Source organism: Callorhinchus milii, unplaced genomic scaffold, assembly GCF_018977255.1.
Source record: "Callorhinchus milii isolate IMCB2004 unplaced genomic scaffold, IMCB_Cmil_1.0 Scaffold10, whole genome shotgun sequence".
NCBI lineage: Eukaryota > Metazoa > Chordata > Chondrichthyes > Chimaeriformes > Callorhinchidae > Callorhinchus > Callorhinchus milii.
Genome location: NW_024704751.1, coordinates 508755 through 533894, shown reverse-complemented (window position 1 = coordinate 533894; position 25140 = coordinate 508755). Strand labels below are relative to the sequence as shown.

General features: G+C 41.9%; 2 protein-coding genes across 2 annotated transcripts; one reads left to right on the top strand and one right to left on the bottom strand.

The window, feature by feature from the left end:
- The first annotated feature begins 293 nt into the window (after positions 1–293).
- On the top strand, positions 294–7473 carry psph (phosphoserine phosphatase). The gene is made up of 6 exons (XM_007908455.2): positions 294–406; positions 3579–3733; positions 4110–4244; positions 4917–5062; positions 5866–6014; positions 6302–7473. Exons 2-6 carry the CDS (start codon positions 3594–3596, stop codon positions 6449–6451), a joined length of 720 nt encoding a protein of 239 aa, XP_007906646.1. The 5' UTR covers positions 294–406; positions 3579–3593; the 3' UTR covers positions 6452–7473.
- Positions 7474–12669: 5196 nt separating this feature from the next.
- Positions 12670–24561, bottom strand: nipsnap2 (nipsnap homolog 2). Its single transcript, XM_042338462.1, has 10 exons — positions 24425–24561; positions 22305–22444; positions 22065–22110; positions 19759–19853; positions 18257–18327; positions 17935–18075; positions 15622–15653; positions 14571–14665; positions 14042–14125; positions 12670–13575 (listed from the first exon to the last, which is right to left on the bottom strand). The coding sequence occupies exons 1-10, from the start codon at positions 24499–24501 to the stop codon at positions 13511–13513; spliced, it is 846 nt and encodes a 281-aa protein (XP_042194396.1). The 5' UTR covers positions 24502–24561; the 3' UTR covers positions 12670–13510.
- Between the last annotated feature and the right edge of the window lie 579 nt (positions 24562–25140).

The following is a 25140-nucleotide window of genomic DNA, read 5'->3' as shown; positions in this document are numbered from 1 at the left end:
CCACTCGCTCATTGTTCCCTGTGCTGTGTTACTGAGGTCGGCGTCAAATGACGTGTTCCCCCGTCTCCCCTCCGGCTTTGTACACAGAATAAATCATCTTTAAAAATTCATTCGCCTGATCTGCAGCTCTGCGGCAACAGCAGCAGCTTTGCATCTTCTTTGCATTTCAAAGATTTTAAAAATATATTTAAGTAAGCGACAAAGCGAGGGCGAGGGAGGCAGTGTGTGTGTGAGTGTGTGTGTCTGTGTGTGAGTGAGTGTGTGTCTGTGTGTGTGTGTGTGTGAGTGTGTGTGTCTGTGTGTGTGTGTGTGAGTGTCTGTGTGTGTGTGTGTGTGTCTCTGGATGGGTTCGTTGCTTTGCCCACATACCGACTATTTAGGCTTCTGAAGTTTGCAGTGCGAGACGGTGAGTGCTTCAGGGTTATTCCTGCTTCTGCTTCTGCTTTCTGTTTGATCTCTGACACGGAATGGTGGCTGTTCGGTGATGATGTGTTTATATGTTTGGGAGAGTGTAATTATTTACTGATATCAATAACTTTGATTTTCCTTTTTGGGAAGTTTGCTCTCAATTCAAATGATGCAAGAACATGGTGAACAAACATCATCTTCTTCCTCTCTCCCTTTGCCAAACTAAACCTGGAAAACATGCACACAAGACTGAAGCCTAAACTGTTCATTTTTAAAAAAATAATACAGTAAACTGGGTTAGAGATTTGGGGAGGATGGCTTTCAGCTTCTGTTACTTTTCTTTAAACTGCGGGCAACGTGACAGATGGACTGCTAATTGTATGTAAAGGTGTATTATATTATAATCTATGGTTTCCCTAACCAACAACCAGCGCATTTTGTGCAAAATCTGTGCAAAACGGCCACGTTTCAGAACATGTCAGACGAGCCTTTATCAGAGCAGTGCTCCCACCAGCAACAGTTTCCATTTAGCATTGAGACCATCAACTTCCAATACCATGGTTTATTTTCCACACTAAGAACTGTGTATAATATGTATGTAATATAATTGTATGTCATGTCATTTCTTGTTGTTGCTGTTCGCATCTTGTTTAAAATCTAAATGTAACGTGTCTTCAGATTGCGCTGAGCATCACAACAACAACAACAAGATTCCATTTATAGAGCGCCTTTCACGTCGGGAGGACGTCCCAAGGCGCTGTACAGTTGGGTCAGGACCACACACAAATTGATTTTTTAACCCTTCACTCTTCCTGCCGTGGTCCATTGGGAACTGACAACCGTTCACCTGAATACTCTTTCTTCGTTCAGTGTGTGTATTAGAGGGAGGGAAGCCAGTCCAACCAACCTTGCCCTTTCCCAATGCGCACTTGCCCTTTCTGGGGCAGGTCACTGGTTAGTGATTAGGAGGCAGGTCATTAAGCTTGACCTTCATGAGCTGCCAGACATTGCTCCCACTCCCTGAGTGACTAAAATACAAAACAAGGGAGTGTTTTTGTTGAAAATGTATATTTATTTATAAATATAATATTTGGTACAACAGAAATCTGAAACAAACACAAGTACAGTATCTTCTGTTCCATTTTTCCCTTTCATTTAGGAGTCCTGTAGCTCAGTGGTTAGAGCACTCGCTTTGCAAGTGAGAGACCTGAGTTCAATTCCAGGCAGAGGGCGAAACCTTGGGCAAGTTTCCTTACTCCACACAGAGCCTAATAATAATCCCTCCAAAACAAAACAATAATAAATTGGTCATTTTCAATCCACGACTGTTTGTGGGACACTTCTGTGCACAATTGGCTGCCGCGTTCGCCCACAAATATACAGTCAATTCACTTTACAGTGTGTTCTGTGAAGCGCTTTGGGACGTCCTCCCGACGTGAAAAGCGCTATATCAAATGCAAGGATTATTATTATTATTCCGTTCTTTACATCAATTCCTTCACAGGTTGTATGCACTTTGTTTTGGGACGCTCCCTTTAAAACAGTCAGGATTCGTCCCTGTGTACACCACATCCATATGTCTGCCTGAACACGCTGATAAGGCCTACATGCCATTTTCGGAATGCGCCTCGATGTGTACCGTACGGGTATATGTTTACCGTACATACATTTTTGGGAAGCTCTTTGGTTACATCTCCAGGGTCCATCTTATGTTTATTTCAGTCAGTTTTGGGTTCACTCATGGGCTACCGGGTGGGTGCACCCTGAGCGGTTTGTGCCGGAGCGGCTCCTGACAGGGTCATGTCCCATCTGGCATTTGTCGCTGTTGAGCCAAACTTCAGCTTGTTCCTCAATATATATATGATCCTAGCGTGCACGAGCCTGAGGCAGGAACTCACAGTACCCTTGTTCTGCCAGAAGAACACCTGGTTTTGGGAATGCCAAAGAGCTTCCTTTACTGAGTTTATGATCCTCCAGGCATACTCGATGTCAAGGTATTTTTAAAAATATATATATTTATTTATAAATATAATATTTAGTACAACAGAAATCCAAAACAAACACATCTTCTGTTACAATTTTTTTCTTTTCTCCTGATACAAAAACACATTCTGTTATTTACGGTACATTCGTTCCCCGCACACAGGTTGTACACACGTTTTTTGAGACGCTCCCTTTAAAACAGTCGGGAGTCGCCCCTGTGTGCACCAGATCCATGTGCCCACCCGCACGCAGCCTGATAAGGCGCACTTCGGAAGGTGCCCCAATGTGCACCATTTGCGCACATATTTACTGTACATACATTTTTGGGACGCTCTTTGGTTACATCTCAAGCATCCTTCTGTGCCGTTACTGAAGTCAGTTTGGGGTGCGCTCGTGGCGGGTTGTGACGGAGCAGCCCCTGCCAGAGTTATGCCCCATCTGATCTTTGCTGTTGTTCAGCTGAACTTCAGCTTGTCCCCTAGTGTATAGTCCCTGATCCTAGTGTGTGCAAGCCTCAGGCAGGCCCTCACCATCCCCTTGTTCTGCCAGAAGAACGCCTGGTTTCAGGAGTGCCAAAGGGCCTCTAATATTCTCCAGTAAGTATACCTTGTACAAGGAAGACACCCAGTTAAAACAATAGTTATCATTTGGGATCATAGTCTGACACTCTTTGTCATAGGTGCATTATTTCAAAAATATGTTAAACCAAGATTGTGTCTGCCTGTCCAGGTAAATGGTAAAGATCCGTAGCTTTATTTGAAAAGAGAACGGAGTTTCTCTCAGTGCCAATAATTTCCCAGATAAAATTAGTGATTCACTTCATGGCTGTTTGTGGGATATTGTTTTGTACAAATGCAAATTGGCTGCCGCATTCACCTACAAATATAGTCATCACACTTTTTGGTAAAATCTGATGACATGATATGGCACTATATCAAATGTAAGGATTATCATTTTCTTACAATCTGATCAGATTATAAAATGCTTGTAAAGCTGCTGGGAAGATTTTCCCCGCAAAATCCTTGTATGTTTCTGTGTATTTATTGCCTCACAAAAAAAGATTGTGAAGGTGAGAAAGCTATAAACAGTGATTCAAAATTAAGGATTCATTTTTCTTTTTAGGTTCAGTTACCTTGTGTTATACTGTACCTATTTGCTGTATTGAGATTTTTGTTTTTTTTCTGCAGGAAGAACCACAACAAATGGCCATGCTTGCTGAAACAAAAGAAACCTTTCGCAGTGCTGATGCAGTATGTTTCGATGTAGACAGCACAGTGATCAAAGAGGAAGGGATTGATGAACTGGCGAAATTCTGTGGAGTTGGGGATGCTGTGGCAGAAATGTAAGTGTTTGGATGTCTATTTGTTGTGTGATATTAAAGGGGATTCCATTGTGGAGCTTGGTCTGAAATCACAAAGGTACTTGAGCTCTATTAGTACATTTACTCACAAAACTTTAATCATATCATACAAGATATTCGAATCTCTGTAGGCAAAGTGTAGTGACATAGTACAACCGAATATAGATAAATAGGCATCCAAATTCTGAATCCAAAGATGAATTTTGTGTCAGGTGTGTTTTGTAGTATGATAGCTGTTTGATGTGTGACAACGTTGCTGTATATGTTGTGCCTTTACTTTTAAAGGAAAGCAGTAGTGCCTCAGTATTTTGAATCAGATTGTTTTGTCTCACCAACTGAACATTTTTCTTTCTTTCAGGACTCGGAATGCAATGGGAGGCGCAATCCCATTTAGGAAGGCGTTAACGGAACGTCTCGCAGTTATACGGCCTTCACGAGAGCAAGTGAATAAACTAATAACAGATCACCCTCCTCAATTAACTGAGGGCATAAAGTAAGATAATTCCTAATCATAAAAAAAATTGTGCCATTTGTTAAAAAAATACATTTTCTCTTCCAACTTTCCCTCTGGTTTCTTCTTGCGATGTTGATGGTTCGGTACAGCTTTCATCCCTGACTGAATCTATAAATATATTTGGAGGCAGATCCAAGGACAGTGGGCCTGTAATCCGCAGTCCTATTGGCCTTTCTGTTGCCAATACCATTAAGTGGCCATTTCATTTTAGCCCCAACTGTCCATCCCCAGAATGTTTGCACTCATCACCAGGGATTGTTACAGAGCAATTCAAAGCAGGACATTTTTTTTTTGCTTCTCCCTAGCAAGAGGACACTGAGGCAATTGCAATGGCCCATTCTACTCAGCTGATGTCAGCTATCTTGGCCTGAAGCTAGGGAGGAAAGCTGCTTGGTGTGTCTGTCTCTGTAGCAAACAACATAATTATTTCTTCACTGAGCTATTAAGGGAGCAGAAAATGTAATAATGAATATAATCTATCGTAGGGAGGAAAACCAAAGCACAGAATAAGACGCAGAAACTAAAAAGAAAGGAAAAGATTAGTGATGGAAAGAATTTTTACTTTAAAGTTTCAGGTTTGTTAATCTGCTAACGTTTAAATATTGATCCTGCAAAGCATTGAACTATTGTTAAACTTATGTTTTTAACCAGGGATCTGGTAGATCGGCTTCAAAAGCGCGGAGTACAAGTTTTCTTAATATCTGGGGGATTTCAGTGCATCGTGGAGCACGTGGCAACAAGAATCAATGTTCCTCTGACTAACGTATACGCAAACAGACTCAAGTTTTACTTTAATGGTAAGGATTCAGACGAGGGGAGTTAGCGATTGCTTGGGCAAAAAGCTTTTGTCTCATAAAACTCAAGAAAGAATATGTAAATTGTTGTATGTTTCTACAATCTCTCCTCTCCAGTCAGGGAATGGCAGTGGCATGCAGCACTGCTACTAATGCTACACTTTACAGTAAATCTTGTGAAGTGCTTTGATATGTCCTCCCCACCTGAAAGATTATATATCAAGTGCAAGGATTGCGTTGTATATTTTATTATTCGCTGCCCTGATTGACTGATTGGAGTCCTGTAACTAGTGATTAGAGCACTCGCCTTGCAAGCAAGACTACTGGGTTTGATTTCCGGGCAGAGCAAAACGTTGGGCAAGTTTCCTTACTCCACACGCCTCTGTTTCCCTAGCAGTAAAGAGGAATCCGGTTCTTAATCGATTGGCAGATTGCTTTTCTGGGGGTATTAATCCCTTCAAAAAATAATAATAATAATTTGGTCACTTTATCCACGACTGTTTGTGGGACACTGCGTGTCCAATTGGCTGCCACGTATAACCAGAAAATACACAGTCAAATATATACTGTACAGTATATTTTGTGAAGAGCTTTGAGACGTCTTGAAGACGTGATAAATTGCTATATCAAATGCAAGGATTATGATAATAATAATCCTTGCATTTGATATTATTATTAGCTAATTCAGCAGAGACTGAGGATCAAATTTGTGACTGTTGTTCTGAGTGGCTCAGTTATTCACTAGATAAACATACTGCTGCGTTGGAGTTGCTCTTGGGTTTGAATGTCACGTGACTTTATTGCAGGAGAGTACGCTGGGTTTGATGAAACTCAGCCGACAGCTGAATCTGGTGGGAAAGGCAGGATCATAAGTCTGCTAAAGGAACAGAAAGGCTTTAAGAAGGTGGTTATGATTGGAGATGGAGCGACAGACCTGGAAGCATGTCCTCCTGCTGTACGTATGGATCTTGGACATTTCTTCATTGTCAGACACCGTGCTAAATAATAAAGACGTTATTTATGTAAATTTCAGCTTAAGTGAAGCTCACTCTGCTTCCCTATTAGGCTGATTATAAACTCATGGGCAAATATCTTGGGGTCAAATTCCTCTTCTCACTCAGTGTAGTGATGATATATTATAATGCAAATCCTCAATATAAAAACTGCCACACTGAATTGCAAGGAATTTTAGCCTAGTATCTGACTTGGTTTACGGAGTATCTTGTTTTTCTGGTCTCTTAGGATGCATTCATTGGATTTGGTGGGAATGTTATCCGACAACAAGTGAAGGACAATGCCCCTTGGTTCATCAGCAGCTTTAAAGACATACTTGAAGAGCTGGAAACAAAGGTTTCACGTCAAGGACAGGACTTCACACTTTACGCAAAGTGAAGAGAAACACATCGGTTCTCTAGTTTTTCTGTTCATTATCATTTTAATTTTAAAATTTTAAACTTGAAAAGATATAGACTAGTTTCTTTATGACCTCACATAAAATGTACTGTATGCAGAAATAGCCACTTTGCCCCATGCTGTTATTTTTAAAACCTCCCAGTTCCATGGTTGATCTCTTCCCCAAAAGCCTCGGGCTAATGGACTGTGTGATTCCATTCATGCACAGGGTTCCCAATGTTACTTTGAAATCTGGAACTCTCTCCCCCCAAAGGCTGTAGATGCTGGATCCATTCAAATTTCCAAGACTGAGTTGGATAGATTTTTGTTAGGTCAGGGTATCAAAGCATACAGGGAAAATGCAACTAATTGGATTTGAGGTACAGATTAGCCATGATCTAATAGAATGGAGAACAGGCTTGAGGGCTGAATGGCCTCCTCCTGTTCCTATGTCCCTATATTTCTCTTTATTACTAGCCAGGTACAATTTTCCCACACCCCAACATAAACAGCTCAGTTTGGCCCAATTGTTGGAGCATTAGACTTGGGCTCAGGAAGTTCTGGGTTCAAACACTGTGGGGTCTGCTCAGCCCTTCATCTTCTGGAGGTCAGTTTAAAATGAGTTGTTTTGTGTGTTGGAGGAGTTACACTAGTCTTCCTGATACACAGTTGGTTTCAAGGAAATATGATTGGCAAAAGCAACCAGGTCCTCAATAATCCCGGCCGTTGACCAACCTGGCGTTTGCATCAATAAGACAAGGACATGAAGATATGTCCTATCCTGTGGAGAATCCTGGTACAAATCTGTTGGTTAATATGGTGGTACCTAACATGTAGGCTTGAGAATATCTTAATTACTATCATTAATCTTTATTTTTATTTTTACCTCCAAGATTATTGAGAAAGTCTGCTACCTGGAAACTTATGTACACACTGTCAACTGTATTTATAATTGTGATCTGTTGTGCTTTTAGCAAAAAATAAAACTGCTGCATCTAAATGCAGCTGATTGTAGATTCCAATTTTGAAAACATTTTATTAACTCAACTGACAATCCTGGTTTGGAGTCTGATTTTAAATGCTATTCTTTACATCAGGGCCTGTGTCTAATCTAATAATAAACATGGAATCAGTATTAATAACGTACATACACACTGTAACTGCCCAACCAGAGCTGGAAGAGTAGAGGTCATGGACTAGAGAAGAGGTCATGGACTAGAGAAGACTGCATAGGCAGGCTGAGCGAGACCATGGAGGGATTTGAAGACAATATCTTAATTCTTTGAAATACTTTGGGAGCCAGTGGAGTTCGCTGAGGAAAGGGTAGTGATTATGCAGAGCCTATTGAGGCGAGAACTCAACTGGAGTCCTGTAGCTCAGTGGTTAGAGCGCTCTCCTCGCAAGCAAGAGACCTGGGTTTGATTTCCGGCAGGGAAAAACGTTGGGCAAGTTTCCTTACTCCACACACCTAATAATAATCCCTCGGAAAAAAAACAATAATAGGTCACTCCATCCATGACTGTTTGAGGGACGCTGCTGTGCGCAATTAGCTGCCGCGTTTTGCCCCCAAATATGCAGTCAATTCACTTTACAGCATATTCTCGGAAGCGCTTTGAGACGTCTAGAAGATACGAAAAATGCTACATCAAATGTAAGGATTATTATTATTATTACTCAGGCTGTTGAGGTCTGGATCGGTTGGAACTCCTGGAGAGTGAAATCAGGGTAGTTGGAAACATCTACGCTTAGAGGAGGGCATGGCAATGTTCCAGAGGCAAAAGAAGGCAGTCCAGATGTGTGTGTGTGTGTGTGTGTTGGGGGGAGGGGGGGGCGTCATCTGAGAAAAGTACTGCATATTTTTCAAAGCCTTTGTGACACAAATTGTCAAACTGCTACTTGTACAGTGCAGAACATCAAGATTACATTCGAAATAAAACAGTTTGTTGGATTCTCTGATGTGAACAATTTTATCAAATACAAATGAACAATTGGAGGAATTTGGCAGGTTAGCGATGGAAGTGGAAACAAAGTACAATCGTGCGCTGCATCTGTGTGGATAAGGAAACCAAGAACATAAAACTGACCATTCCAGTCTGGGTTGATGGAAGTTACAGCAATACAATTTTAATCAAATATAACATTTTCTCAGCAGATTTATTGTATAAATGTTGCATCTTACACATGCAACGGGGAACATTTTCTGCTGAGTAAAAATTTTGCCTTTTTTTGTCAAATCAAGAAATTCAGGGCAAACAAAATTGATTCTAGAACCACGTATATATCCCCCGTATTATCTAATCTAAATTGCTTTTTTGTTACTAAGTTTCCACATTGAAGCACAGGAAACTTCCAGACCATATAAATTACTAAATATTACGGCACAAAATTGTTGCATGCAACAATGAGATAAATGATCAATTAATCTGATTTTATTGATGCATTTATTTGAGAGGAATGTTAACCAGGACACCAGGGTTTCTTCTGTGCTGTCATTTTCTACAGTTCTATCTCCGTCTTTTTGTATCAGCACCGTGAGATAGACCTATACAAGGCACAAAACCACAACATTCTGACCCAGAGGCCAGAGATTTACAAACTAAGCTTTACACCACAAGATGCAATGGATTGGAGTTGGAAAAATCAGACTAAAGTGCACAAGGACAGGATGAAATGTGACAAGCGACAGAATTAAAGTGATGAAAATAAGAAAATGAACAGAATCTAGATGTATTGCTGAGATAACAACAAATTACATTTGTATATTACCTTTCACATCGGGAGGATGTCTCAAGGCACTGGGCAATTAGGAATTTGGACCGAAGCGAGTGAAGCGAAGGGACGATGAAATGGAGTTCCCAAGGGTGGGGACAGAGGCTGAAGGCCCGAATGCCAATGGTGGGGTGGGTAGGGCGAGGGACATGGTGCAGGCTGGTGGTGCCCGTGCAAGCGACAAAGGGTGAAGGGATCAGTCATTAGAAGATGCATCTCCTCGTTTTAAATCTTTGGCACGCAACACCATGTAACATGGGACCTGATCGGAATAAGCTTTACGGGTTATGCTTGGAATGTTCCCCATGTTATAAAGATTTAAGATACTTCATTTTAACACAACGCGCCTGAATAATTGGACAACACCCCGGGACAGAACCACACGTATCTCCAGTAATTTAACATCGAAAATGCAATTTCCAGAGGAAATGATGAGATCACCTTGTGTAACGTGTGTGGGCCTACATTGTGGTTCTCAGTACCGAGCATGTGAAATAGTTGCAGGATTAGGAAAAGAAATCGCTTTTTTCAAATTTCAATGTCATTGCAATGCTATGCGGCAAAGGGTTGTGGGGTCAGATGTTCCAAGTTGCAGGAAAACACTGAGTGACTTGAGCAGGTTCCAATATCAGGCAAGTTTTATAAAATCTCCAGTTATTCATTAAATTGCGGAGGTTTCAACTTTAAACCAAAGCTTCATCGTTTAGGATTCCGTCGGACCACTTCTGAGTTCAGCCGGTCAGTTTCTGGGTTTGGTTGACACAGGTTTTGTTTGTTTCTTTCCTAAAAATTGTATTTTTTTTCAGCGTTTGACACATGTTGATATTTGCTGACTGAGGACAGCAGTGAAAGTTGTAATTACTGGAGTGTTATTTATCTTAACTGATGTGCAAGGTTTTGAGAATATGTTTAACTTAGAGGCACCATTTCATTCAATATTATTTTAACTGAAAAGTAATTAAAACATTTGTATTACAGTAGTTAATTATTTTATTTGGGAATTGAGTTAGGTTAAGTTAATTATCAAGTTTCTCATGTGGTTGAGTAGAAGCATTGGTCTAATTTGAAACAGAACGTTAGTAATAGTAATCCTTACATTTGATATAGAACCTTATCACGTCATCGAGACGTCTCAAAGCGCTTCACAGATTGTACTGTAAAGTGAATTGACTATATTTTTGAGGGCGAAATACGGCGGCCAATTGACATAACGGTGTCCCACAAACAGCTATGGATTGAGTGACAAAATTATTGTGACTAGTTATTTATAGCCTAATGTTAAATTATAGGTATCGGTGCTTTTAGATTCTGATGGCATTTTGAAAAGCCCAGCAGATTGTTATGTTGTGTAATTGTGTCCATATTTGAGCTAAGAAATATGGGATAGAAAAGTAGAATTTCTTTTTCCTTTAAGTTGTTTCTCAGTCTCCCAAGCTGGCAAAGATTCCCTCTCCACCATTTCCCTCTTTGGGGAGTCTGTCTTTAGAACATTGCTTCATCTCACACTGCAATGATCATTCGGTGTTTAATGAACAGCCTGCAGAAGCAGTAGGTTTCCACCCTGGAAACAATACTTGAAACAGCTGGGTCATTCTTTTTCAGCCACTAATTGAAGACGGTGCAGTAATTACAAGGACGTCTTGTGATTTTTATCATGAATAAGTGAAGGCATATGACCTTTCCCGCATACTACTTGTCCTAACTGCCCTACTTGCAAACCACAGACCATTTTAAGTTGTTTTTTTATTTGAAAGTTTACTTTGTTTTTAAACATTTCTTGCAAACTTGCACCATTCTCACTGGAATTACTGGTGTATAACTTGCAATTTCCTCACTCTGGGCTGATGTTACCCTCAGCTCGGGGGTTGAGTGGATTTCATTTTCTAACTTGTGACCTGATAATAATAATCCTTGCATTTGACACAGTGCCTTATCATGTCTTCGAGACGTCTCAAAGAGCTTCATAGAATATACTGTAAAGTGAATTGACTGTATATTATGTGGGTGAAACGCTGAGAGAAGCAGAAAGATGCACTGTCCCATCACCTCTGGGAACCTGGGCTCCAATTTCAAATTGCAAGTTACTGTGAACACACCAGGAAGGCACAGTGGCAAAAATTGCTGTGCATGACAACATCTCACATAAACTGGTAGAGAAATTTGAAAAAGCGCTAAATGAAATCATCTTTGCACTTGAGGCAGCCCCTATTAATGTCAGACGATTGCTGTCCACTGGGTAAAGGGATTTGTGAAGGCAAATGTGACAGCCAATCTGCACCAGGAGAAACTCTTTTCTAAGTAGCATCATATTTGGCATCTTTAATGCCGCCTGAACAGCCAGATAGGACTTTGGTTCAACTCTGCATCTAAACTGCAAACTAATTTTAAGTGCTTTAACTTCCCCTCAACTTCAGGTTTACAGAAAGTGAGCGACACAATGCTGAAGATTACCCTAATCAATCCCTTTGTGTGGTACTCTGGCATCCAGAGCTGCTCGGGCTACTATCTCATCACCACAAAGCCCAAACCTCTGCCTCAACCTCGGTGGAATCAGGACTTACCGAGTGGTACAAAGCAGGAGATCACAAACACGAGGCAGGCACTGATTGATGCAGTGCTGGGACTTTACCAGTGTAAGCCATCGCTGGACAGAATGAAACATTACACAGCAAACATGCAGTTTGAAGACCCTATTGTACCGGTCAATGGCTGGGACGTGGTGACCACAATTTTCTCCGGGGGAGAATCATCAGGCACATGGTGGAGTGGTACGGGATTCCTGTGTTTACCACTGAAACCACGGGCATTTTCGTGGGCAACTCTACCAGGCTCATTAGAGTCTTCCACGGGAAGCTGGCTACTTTACTGCCCCAGTACAGTGACTACCTGTATGATATGTTCAAACGCAATAAATAAGAGTAATCCTAATAATAAAACGCATCGCTCTTTACGTCCATAGTTCATGCCTGCTCTAAGCAGATTTTAGCTGCACTTTTAGGTGAATCAGCAAACTGTTGCAGCTCACATTTGTGGAACATTAATTCTATGTTGCTTCATGTTCTAGCTGTTCTGCAGAGGTAATACCATTTGAGGAATGGATTTCTATTGGTGTGTGTTGTTAAAGCTGTGCTGACCTCTGGCCATTTCAGTTTATGATCCTGTATTTTATTTTAAAATAAAATTATTGCTGTATTTGTGACAGTGTATTTTAAATGTTCTTAGGTAAAGTTGAATATTTCAAACCGGCCAGTATGGCACTGCTGGCAAGTCAGCATTTTACACGTTGGACACGGTTCATAGATTCAATCACTTAAAGGATGACTTTAGATGGATTTGCCAGTCTCTGGCAGTTTTTATCCTGGTTTAGCTCATGAACAGGTTTGTTAAAGGACCTGTCAGCATTCAATTGCACAGATAAGGCACCCCACAGGTAAGGCACCCCACAGACAAATGTTGCAAATCGTGTTTATTTCAGGCTTAGTGGCTAGTTTAACCTGACTGCCACGCAATGATATAGAAACATATTTTCTTAGGTGTTTAGGATTTGCTGAATTCTTGTAAACTCTAGAAACAATACATAATGGTGCCATTTTAAAAATAAGCACAGGACCAAACTGGATAAAAAAATTACAGTGTTTGTAAAGCTTACATTTTACACAGTGATTGACCATGCATCACTGCAGCAGTATAGAGCAACAGCAAATCACAAGAGAAACCTGTATACTTGGACAGGATTTGACACTGAAGTCAAAGAATGGAGAGCATTGAACTTTCAGGAGTAAAACCTTCCAACTAAATGATTTTATTTAAAAAGTCGTTCCCTGACTGAACCTCACACTTTTAAAATTCCGAGAGCAAACAACACATTCACTGTTAAAACGGGGAGTGTCCTGGTGTCAGAATGCTGGGAACCTGCAGTGACCCTGTGACAATTCTGAATCTGTCCCTTTCTTTTATTGCCTTTAAGCCAAAGATCGGAAATGCCCCACCACAGTGGCACCTCTCGTGGGTCAGGCCATCTGAATGGAGGGGGAGACAAACAGTGAAAGGACACACTCAGGATTGCCAACCAGCTCAATATTGATACCTCACTACAAAGGATCCAGGAAAAGTGTAGCTGAGTAATTTGAAGATTTAGTTTCTGTAGTGTCCACAAAGGACTTAAGATATATACCTATTTCAATCATGTCAAATACAACTTCACGTCAGTGACCTGCTACTTATTGTTGAGTCTTGGGGCAAAAGACAAGTCAGCGCCTTGGTTTGAAAAGTGCCGTCTTGGTATTGAGCTCACTGAAGTGGAGACGTTTTTCGTGGGATCATAATCCTGGAGTCCATTTGCTGGATGAGTGGCACTGTGTAGAGAGACAGTCAAGTCAGTAATTACTTCAGAAGTAAAAAAAACTACGTAGAGCATCTTATCATATCAAAATCTCTTAAAGAGCTTCATGAGTAATTACTGTCAAGTGCCTGTTTATTCAAACGCGGATGCAATTTTGTGCATAGCAAGGTCCCGCAAACAACCATAAGAGTAAATGACCTGATCTGAAATGATTTTCCCCAGGACAATCGGAGACAAAGAGTGTAAGAGAAGAAGGCGTAGATAGAAAGAGAAAAAAAAGATGCATGTGCTTCATTGCAAATCCAAGGAATAAACTGGTTTATGCCAATTTTATCAGAATGTTTAATTCTGATAAAAGAATCATTGCTGCAAGTGGTTTACTACTGGACCTGTCTGGCACCTTATAGCACTGAGCTTTGTTTAGCAGGCCTAAATGATTAATAATTTTATAAGAATTGCAGAAAGGATGGAACGAATACCTGTATAATATACACATTCATCCCAGCCAGCCTTCTGCCATGCAGCATTTCTTGTTTCATCTCTCGTCTGCAAGTCCTTATAAGCTTAAAAACAGATAAGACACAGCACAGTTGAAATAGTCAGTTAAAAAATGACAGCATAAGACCTAAACCTATGACACAGAGCAATATAGTAGTGATTATATTGCTATAATACAAGGTGCTATCCATTTTTCTATCTATCCCAATTTAAAATCTACCTCTATGACCATGCCTATGACCACCACCCTCCACCCCCCATCTCCGAGCCGAACTCCGCTATTGTGAAGAGCTTCACGACATTATCCAACTCAAATGATAATAATCCTTGCATTGCCTTATCATGTTGTGGAGATGTTTCAAAGCTCTTCACAAAATATACATGAAAGTGCACTGAATGTATTTTGTGGGCAAACTATAACATCAAAATGCATCAAAGGGCTTCCCAGATAACTGCTGTGTAATGTAATGACTGTGTATTATGTGTAACTGGTTGATGAAGACCTCTTACCCCACAGGTGGTGCACCATGTACAACTCTCCGATCTGGGAGAAAAACCCGCCAACGGCTTCATTGTTATCCTGCCGATAGCGAATGGCTCGGGCCCTGGGGACACATCTCAGGTCATCGAGTGCCCCCACACACACACACAGTAAAACACTAACATAATAAGGTGCATTCACTGATCAGAGACAATTACGGCAGATGCACAATCAACTAAAAAATTAATGTCGTATCAATGCGGGATTTGTGACAATTTGTCAAAGAGAGAGTAGCGGGGGGGGGGGGGGGGGGGGGAAGTAGAGAAGAGTTGAATTGGGTCATGAGGTATTTAAATGCCCATTACCCATTTCAAACTCTCACTGAAACAGTCATGCACTGAAAATGTTTAAATTCTTTCTGCATTTATTTCATGGCCTTTAGAAAACAATATTTTAAAAAACAAATTTGTAGAAAAATATTTCCCCCCCAAAACAGAAAATTTAAATACAAAATAAGTAGAGATTGCCTGAAAGTTAAAATCATTTCTGAACATGCAGGATTTGTGTCACTCCATAATAACTATTATAATCAGTTATGCATAAATGAAAAGATCTTTGCATCGATTTGATGCTTGGAAGCACTTACAGTGTCTGTAAATTCTGTAACACACCTTTATTGAGCGGAGACCAGCTCACAAAACTCAATGATTTTCAGCCAAATACCTTCCTCACACTTAACAGAAGCAGCTGCAATATAAAACATAGCACTTTCATCCTCACAGACGTACAAACAAGGCAATGATTTAGTTTGGAATTCAAACCGTAAGGAACCTAACCCCGTATTTTATTCAAATCAAAATTAAAAATCTGAAAGGAAAATCTAGAGTCAATTGGAATTCAAAACATGCGCAGTAAGACCCACTCCTCCTGCCCGCAAACTTACATGTCTCTAGAAGTGGAGATGAAACATTATGACATTACAGGCAATTCAATGTGCAACGGAAATTATGCACTTTACTTAATGACGCAGAATAATTCTACAGGATCAGTTGAATGCCAACAGTATAATACACTACTCACCAGTTATTACCCCATTCAATCATTGTACCTGGCTGGAAAAACAATACCAATGTTAGATAACAGGCAAATCAGATGATAATAAATAATAATCCTTGCATTTGATACAGCTCTTATCACATCTTCAAGACGTCTCAAAGCGCTTCACATAATATACTGTAAGTGAATTGACTGTATATTTGGAGGCGAAATGCGGCAGCCAATTGCACACAGCAGCTTCCCACAAACAGTTGTAGAATGAAGTGACCAATTTATTTTTGTTTTCTTCTTCAGGGATTATTATGTCTGATGATACAATATATCAACAAAATTTTTATGCAGGGCAAATAAATGCAACTTGCTCTGAGTTAGAACAGACTCTGTTTATCCCTGTAATGTGGATCAAAGAGTTTTTAAACAAGAAAATCAGAAGAACACAATGCTATTAATATATTGCCTCTCTCACTGATTCTAATATTTCTGTCTTCAAGCAGGATCAAAGGCTAGAGGGATTATTGTTTGTTGAGATGCTATAATTCTGCACTTTCTCTTGAGTGAAGATTCCTGAGTTCACACACAAAGCTCAAATATTTACTGGGACAAAACAACGATAATGAATATTTGGTTTATTTTTCTTAGAAAATAAACCTTTCTCAAAAGCTGTGACATTAGCACGAAGTGGCTTTGAGTTGAGAAGTTTGAGTTGAGATGTTTGAGTTGAGAGCTCAACAATTGTTGAATAACCTGCACATTGGCTCTGACAGGCTCACCAGTGAGTGGCTTTCTCATCACATGACTTCCCAGATTTCTCATTAAACACCAGATTTCATTAAGTTGCCTTTGAATAACGCAAAGTTATTCAAAGTAGCTTAGTAGCTTAGGGTTAGGCAGAAAACTGGAAGGCAGAAAAGCTGTTACATTCACTGAGTGATTTAGTTTCTCTCTCTCACACACATAGCTTTTCTCCAGGGCTCTTATCCCTCCCAAGATTACCATTCCATTCTGCCCACCTAGTGCAGTCCCTCTACAGGAAACCCTGTGAAGTTCTTTGAGACGTCCTCCTGACATGAAAGGCGCTATAGCAAAGGTTTATATCATTCTGCTATTGATTTTGGAGTGAACTGTATATATAAATGAGAATCCGGTTTCACATTCCCACCCAGAAGTTCTGACCTTGAAATCAAGCAGCAGGAAATTCCCCTCTCGTGCCTAAACTCTAATCTTGGCGTTTGATTGGGCCAGACAGCATTGCCTGGTACAGAGGTTTATTTGAGTTTGGGGAATGGACAGTGAGAGTATTAAATCCGGTAAGGCTAGAAACCTCCCTGAGACACTTGTGTTCCTTTCAGCTGTGGATGGCTCCAAAGCGTAACTGGCTGGTTTGTAACAAGCGCCATCACAGGCAATTCTTTGATGCTTTTACTTAAAAAGAAAAATCTGCTTCTGATCTTTTGTGGGCTTTTCAAGATCATCTCTCCTCCCCACAGGCAACAGCTTATTTTATTCTTTTATTATTTCAAAACGTTGATTAGTAATCTTTCTCTCTCCATCACAACCTCGCTTCTCCCTTTACTGCCTCAGATCTGGACACTGCTGCTCTGAACTTTCCTCATTCCTGCATTGTCTCCAACTCAATCATCTCCATCCCAACTCCCTCCATCTTCTCTTTCCTCCTTCACTCTACAGGCTCAGCCTTTGAGACGCAATACCATTCATTCTTAGTTTACCTTGTTCTCTCTCTTACTCTTTACACCTTTGGCGATCTCCTGCACTATGCACCTTCACCTGGCCGTTTGGTTAATATAAAATAGCTCTTTCTCTCTGTTGAAGATCAAATTGGTTTTGATGAGTGAAATATGACGAGCAGCTAATGTAGCTATCAGGAATGATTTAAGTTAAAGATTGCCATGACACTGTTCACAGAAGGCAGGACAACAAAAGGCAGAACATCTCCTACACTTTCCTCCTTTACATAAGGAAATAAAATGTCCTATTGGTGGAGGACTGGGGCAGTTTTAATGTGTTGTTGTTGATGGAACTGACTCCATCATTGGTTCCCTGTGATTTAATGGGCAAAGGCCTGGCCAGAACAGCACTGAGCTCTTCGAATCGTGGTCTGAGCTGAAGTAGCTACATGGCCTGAGTGCCTCTTAAGTTACATCTTCAGCTTAATAAGAAACAAGCTGTTCTTATTCACCCACCCCAAACCCCTAACATTATTTATTTGGGAACGGGCCACTGTCCGACGCTGAGTCAGGATATTACTGGAGTGGGAGTACCACCAGCTTTAAAAACAAGAGACAAAGGTGTGAAGTGCAGGATGTTTGGGTTCCTTACCCTGAGCTGATAGGAGCGCAGTTCATAAATATTAGGCCCTGATCTTGGGATGGGTTCATTCCAGAAACTGAACTCTAAAAGCAGCTGGTTTTTCCGAGAAAGCAGCATTTTCCCTCTCTCCTTCCGGAACTCCATGAATTCCTGCAAAACAGGTTGATAGTTTCATAGGAATGTTACATTAGCATTGACCTGCCAACACTCAATCAAAATCAGTCACTTACTAAATAAGTTAGAAAGCATTAATTACAGATTATGTAAGTGTAATCAGAAACAGTCTCCACTGCTAAGTTACAACCTTAATATACCTAGTTTACTGTGTTACCTTATCTTGTCTGAGTTTATTCATCACCTCGGTAAGCGTGGGGTAACCTCCACTATACTTCCAGAGGTGGACTGAAAAAGACACAAATAGGATGCCTTACACAGATAGCAACAGAAAAGCAATTCTATTTCTAGTATTGGGTTTAGGTGGCCGATATACCGTTTTAAAAAAAAGCCTTGCAAAAGATTTAATATTCAGCCAGTAGAATTGTTTTCAGCGGTAAAACAAAACCGGTTGGTTTCTGCATGTGTGAAGAACACCTATCTCAGCAGTCTAATAAGATGAAAGCACTTATTCCTCATTAGCAAGTTTGATTAATAATTTAATGGAAACAGTTTAAATCTAAGAGCTGACAAGATAGATACAAGACCAGAGCTGGAACCACAACAAACAAGCATTCAGTCCATCCCAGTCAGTGTCACCTCTGCTCCCTGTGTTTATCACCCATTAGTGTTCCCCCGATCTCTCCAACTCTGTGCTGTGAAATTTGCATTGCTGGCTCTTTCCTAACATTTTACATAGGAACAGAATGAGGCCATTCGGCTACTTGAGCCTGTTCAGCCATTTATCAGATCATGGTTGATCTTTACTCGAACTCTAATTACCTGCCCTTGCCCTATTGCCCTTGATACCCTGACCTAACAAACATCTATCCACCTCAGTCTTGAAGATGTGGATCTTTGGGGGAGAGAGTTCCAGATTTCCATTACCTTTTGAGTGGAAAACTACCTCCTGATTTCATTCCTAAATACCCTAGCTCTAATTTTAAGATTATGCCCCCTTGTTCTGGATTCCCCATCAGAGGAAATAGTCTCTCTGTATCTACCGGATTGAATCCCTTAATTATTTTAAAAGCCTCAATCAGATCACCCCTCAACCTTCTAAACTCAAGGAGGACATCTTTGCACTTGGTGAGGGTATAGGTCCGCAGGCTGACCTCCTTTGGAAAGTGTGCTATTAAAGAATAATAATCCTTGCCGATATAGCGCCTTATCATCTCTTCAAGACGTCTCAAAGCGCTTCACACTGATGAAGACTAATGTCAGCTCAGCTGCAGATACGCAGCAACACACAATGCCCAGTATGACCACTGTAACATAGAATCTCACACAAAGCAGCTCTCCAGGCAGATTACTATCTGCCGCTGGATTTTCCCAAAGTAACAAATTAGCTGAAATTTATTGAAAACTTCAGCATGTGAGCAAAGCGAAAGGTTTAAAACTAAAAATGTAAAGGGCAAGTACCATTTATGCAGCAACTCAAACAAAATCGATTTGCAACATAGGTAAAATTGACTTGATCTCACCATTTTAATTCCTTCAAAAAAGATAAAATTGATCACTTCAATCCACAACTGTTTGTGGGACACTGCTGTGTGCAATTGGCTGCCGTATTTCACTCACAAAATATATTAATTCACTTTCAAAATAACACTTTGCTACGGTGAGCACTCAGAAAAACACTACAACTTGCCATAATTCTGCTTATAATAACATTCATACCGGCTTCATCCTGTTCCCCATACCATGTGTTCCACGTCCCCACAAGTTCACAAGGGTAATTGGGCTCTTCGTGAATCTTTGGTAATATCTGTTCACTATAAAGAACAAGCAGATAAGTTGTTACTGTCTGGAATGCACTGCTTGAAAAGGGTGGTGGAAGCAGATTTAATAGTTGCCATCAAAAGGGAATTGGATAGGTACTTAAAAAGGAAACATTTGCAGGGTTATGGGGTTACTGGACTAGTTGAGGTAAGAGTGGGACAAATTGGTAGCCCTTTCCAAGAGCAGGCAGCGGCAAATTGGCTGAATGGCCTCCCTGTGTGGAAAGATTCTATGATTGTGCAGTTTGCACCATTGCAACCGGTCATTACATTTTATGATGTTTCATTCACCGCAGCTCAGGAAAATGCCCCAAAGGTTTGCATTAAAAAAGAGAAGCTTTTATGAAAAATAAGGAGTTTTTTAAAAAAAAGAAACTAAGGCCATTTTTCTTTCTGCATTAAATGGTGAACTGGTTTGGCTGAGTGAGTAAAAAGCTCAGGTAATATATTGTGAAATGTCAAACTTACAATGCTCATCCCATTTATCCCTGATAAAACCCAATTTGACCCGCACTTTAACACGGTTATACTTATAGATGCTGCGAAACACAGAAGTTTGTATAAAGAAAATAAGATTTACAAACTCAATGCTGTGTGAGGAGTAGCTTTCTAAGCAACTGATGTCAAACAGAGAATTGTGGATTTCGGAAACAAAACTACCCATGGAAAAAAATCTGGGGGAGGCAGGGATGGTGTGGTAAATCTGATACAATTGAAACAGTCAAAAAAAACCATGCAAACAGATTATTACTGATTTAGCAACAAATACTGCTCATGAATTCAGGCTCAGTGCCAAGGCATGAGAGAGATCATTCCATTCTGTTCAGTTCTGGGTGAACTTAGAACCCAGCTGAACAGCCTCACTCATTCTCACCCTCTTGTTCAGGAAAAGTTAACATAAGAACATAAGAATTAGAAGGAGTCGGCCCTTCGGCCCTTCGTGCCTGTGCTCCGCCATTCAATAAGATCATGGCTGATCTTCTCACCTAACTCTGATTACCTGCCCTATCCCCATATCCCCTAATCCCTCTATTTTTCAAGAATCTATCAGTCTCAGCCTTGAAAATGTTCAAGGACTGAGCATCTACAGCCCTCTGGGGTAAAGAATTCCATAAGTTCACTACCCTCTGAGTGAAGAAGTGTTTTCTCAACTCTGTTCTAAAAGGCTGACCCTTAATTTTCAGACTGTGACCCCCGGTTCTAGACTCTCCTACCGGGGAAACAGACCCTCAGTGTCTACTTTATCAGCCCTTTAAGAATCTTATAAGTTTCAATAAGATCTCCCCTAATTCTTCTGTACTCTATAGAGAATACAGCCCCAGTTTATTCAGCTTCTCCTCACAGGTCAGTCCCCTCATCCCAGGAACTAACCGAGTGAATCTACGTTGCACCCCCTCGAGGGCAAGTATGTCCTTTTTTAAATAAGGAGACCAAAACTGCACACAATACTCTCGGTGCGGTCTCACCAAAGCCCTATACAGTTGCAGCGAGACTTCCCTACTCTTATATTCTAAACCTTTTGCAATGAACGCTAACTGCCGTTCGCCTTCTTAGTTGCTGCTGCACCTGCAAACTAACTTTTTGGGACTGGTGTACAAGGACACCCAAATCCCTTTGAATACTAACACTATCTAACTTCTCCCCTTCCAGAAAATAATCTGTTCTTTTATTCTTGCTACCGAGGTGAATAATTTCACACTTGCTAACATTGAATTCCATCTGCCACCTACTTGCCCACTCCCCGAGCCTATCTATATCCCGTTGCAATCTTTTTGCATCATCCTCAGAGCTCACTCTGCTGCCGAGTTTAGTATCATCCGCGAACTTAGACACATTACATTCAATGTCCTCGTCCAGATCATTGATGTAAATGGTAAATAGCTGAGGCCGAGGCACTGATCCTTGTGGCACTCCACTAGTTACATCCTGCCAATTCGAGAATGATCCGTTTATCACTACTCTCTGCTTTCTACCCGATAACACCTTGTAAAGCTGCCGAGAAATATTTGATATATAATACATTGTAATAATTAATTTATAAGCACTACAGAAGCTATCTGAGCTGTTTTGTACAACACAATCAGTGCAAGGACATCATAGATGTATTTTATGTCTTCTTAACGCACTGCAAGTAAAACCACAGATTAGTGTTTTCAGACATGAAGGGATTACGAAGATGGTCAGTATTTTTAATAAAAAGCTTACCAGAGTTGGTTGTAAGCTTCCAGACAATCTGGCTTTACACTATGAACTGGAAAACAATTAAAACATTTGCAAATTATACTTAAGAGTACATTTTTACAAAAATACTTATTAAGCGGTTGCATTTGCCTCTAGAAACATTTACTTTCATTTCAAATCAATTATATTTTGTCAATTGCTTTTTCACAACCTATGGTATCATTAGGGTATTCTATTCTTAATATGATGGGAGATTAAACTTACACTGAATTTTGTATAGATTGCTGGTTTCCTTTTTAGCTAGCAAAGTGGAGTGAGCATCTTTTCGTGGGTCCACTTTCCTGACAAACAGTGACTTGAACCAGCTATCTTCCCTCTGGTTGTACGAAGTAGCAGATAATGCCCTGAAACAGAAACACACATAAGTTATAATGAACAAACGGAAATGTGTTCAGGACTTTCTGTGAGATTTTTTTTAACAAGCGTTGGACATTCTGAACATTTTCACATTGAAAATATAATTGAGGAAAGGCAGTAAGTGGACTCATGTCATAATTCCCAACATAGCATGTTCTTGATCTTGTTGAACAGGTGAACTCAGTTGTTTTCCTGGAGGCAGGAGGCAACAATGAAAGTCCAAACACGGTTGGCCACTCCGGCACTGATTCTAGCAGCTTATCTGTGTCAATGCCAAGGAGCCAGACACTTGCTTACCATCAACTGGGGTGATACATGGGGTATGTGGGAAGGAGAGAAAATTACACAACTTACCAACAGAAGTTGTATATGATAACCAGGAAGATATCAGTGAGGCAGCAATTAAGAAATGAGGACATTACATAATAGTAAACATCCTACAGCTGTGCTAATATTCCCAATACCCCTTTAACCACCTCTAAAATATTGTAATGTTAATAAAAATGAAATTGTCAACTACATCAGGTGTACAACTTGTCCCAATGAAGATCAACATCCAAATGTTCCCCAGATGATGATTGAGTTTTCACTACAAATACTGACTTGGCCAAGCTTGACGATTACTCAGTGCGTGGAGCATCTTTAACCTCTTGTAATCTATAGAATTTGCATGTAGGGTTGCATTATTCCGTTCAGGAATTAGTCTTCCAAAAACCAGTGCCTTACTGTTCTAATTATCACTGAAAGTTCACTGTACTAAAAATAGTTGCTGACGGTGAAACATGAGCTGGATCAAATGAATAAAGATAGTTAGTGGAAAGGTCTGGACTAAAAGGTGGTGTAAAAAGGCCAAACAGCTGCTGCGGAAAAGGAACAACCAAATTAGTCCTCTCTGCAACACATGGTCACAGTTTCTGGTAATAAATCCCTTATTGGATTTTGACCAGCTGTCCCAGGATCCAGTGATTATGGGAAGGTGTGTTGATCTTTCTTATTAAAAAAATTCTCTTGCTTGTTCAACTGGGAAATCATGTGATTCAGTACGGTAATCCTCTGGAACGCCATCCTGGATCCCTCCACTTCGCCCCCCACCCCTTGCCTCCTTCACGGCTCAGCTCAAGACCTTCCCGTTTGACCGTGCCTTCGGCCGGGTTTCACTGCAATTTTTAAGAAGATAAATCCTCTTCTCTTTATTATTACACCCATCTTGCATTGTTTCTGCTGCCCTTGTGTGGGTACAGGTGTGAGACAGGTATTCATTTGGCCTGTTCTTTGAGCCAAGGTGAAATCTTAAACCCAATGACCAGGCGACGGTGGTCAGGATGCCAGGCTTACACTGTGAAATATAGGTGTCAGCTTCACTCGGTTGGCAGGACCCTCACCCACCATCGTGACGGGACTTGGAACTCACATAGTCTAGGCTGACATTTCAGTACTGGGGAGGGGGAGCGCTTCACTGTCAGAGACGTTGCCCTTCAGATGAGACATCAAACCGAGGTCCTGTCTGTGCCTGTTTGTGCGGGCATTAAAGATCCCGGGGTGCTGGCGGGAAACGAGAAGGGGGCCTGGGGGCAGATCTCTTGGATAAAGCCACTTATTCATGTCACACATATTTGCAGTGGTGTCAAAATTGGCTGCAGCCTTCACTCACAAAACACAGTCACTACACTTCACAGTGAATCCTGTGAGGTGTCAGACCAGATGTCACATTACTGACAGCCATAACCACAGTGACGTGACGCTGATGATAATAACAAGAAAATGATCAGAATCCACTTTGCTCCACATTGTGACCTTGAAGGAGTTGCCCCGCGCGGCGCCCCCCGGAGACCCCGAGGCCCTGACAGGCGGCCCGGGGGGTGGGGAGGGGGTCCCAGGGCCCTCGGCACATAGTGACCTCCCCCACCCCGACACCCAAACAGGGCCCCGCCGCCGACCTGAGGGGATGAGGCGGGGACCGCACGTACCTGTTGGCGGGGCCCGGGCCCGGGGCGCGGGCTCTCCTCAGGCCGCTCACCGCGCGCTGAACAACTCGCGCCGCCATCTTACATCCGAGGTGACATTCAACCCAAACACAGGCTGTGCGCGTGCGCGGGGGAGCGGCGCCACCACCTGTCAATCACCGCCCCCAGCAATCACCCCCTCCCCCCCCTCCCCCTCCCCTCCCCCAGCAATCACCCCCTCCCCCCCCTCCCCTCCCCCAGCAATCACCCCCTCCCCCCCCTCCCCTCCCCCAGCAATCACCCCTCCCTCCCCTCCCCTCCCCCCAGCAATCACCCCTCCCCTCCCCCAGCAATCACCCCCTCCCCTCCCCCCAGCAATCACCCCTCCCCTCCCCCCTCCCCCCCAGCAATCACCCCCCTCCCCCCAGCAATCACCCCCTCCCTCCCTCCCCCCAGCAATCACCCCCTCCCCTCAATCACCCCCTCCCCCCCCCCTCCCCTCCCCCCCCCAGCAATCACCCCCTCCCCCTCCCCCCCTCCCCCCAGCAATCACCCCCTCCCCTCCCGCTCCACCACCCCCCCCCCTCCCCCTCCCCCCAGCAGATCACCCTCCCCTCCCCCCAGCAATCACCCCCTCCCCTCCCCCTCCCCCCCAGCAATCACCCCCTCCCCTCCCCCTCCCCCTCCCCCCAGCAATCACCCCCTCCCCTCCCCCCAGCAATCACCCCCCTCCCCCTCCC

Bases quoted from the DNA above. Each gene is read 5' to 3' on its own strand.
- psph (XM_007908455.2), top strand. From the start codon at position 3,594: ATGGCCATGCTTGCTGAAACAAAAGAAACCTTTCGCAGTGCTGATGCA. The intron at 3,734-4,109 runs GTAAGTGTTTGG...TCTTTCTTTCAG, and splicing joins GGGGATGCTGTGGCAGAAAT to GACTCGGAATGCAATGGGAG. The intron at 4,245-4,916 runs GTAAGATAATTC...GTTTTTAACCAG, and splicing joins CAATTAACTGAGGGCATAAA to GGATCTGGTAGATCGGCTTC.
- nipsnap2 (XM_042338462.1), bottom strand. From the start codon at position 24,501: ATGGCGGCGCGAGTTGTTCAGCGCGCGGTGAGCGGCCTGAGGAGAGCC. The intron at 18,328-19,758 runs GTATGAATGTTA...TGTCTTTTTCAG, and splicing joins TGGGGAACAGGATGAAGCCG to TCCACCTCTGGAAGTATAGT. The intron at 14,126-14,570 runs GTAAGAGGTCTT...TCTGTTTTTAAG, and splicing joins CATGGTGCACCACCTGTGGG to CTTATAAGGACTTGCAGACG.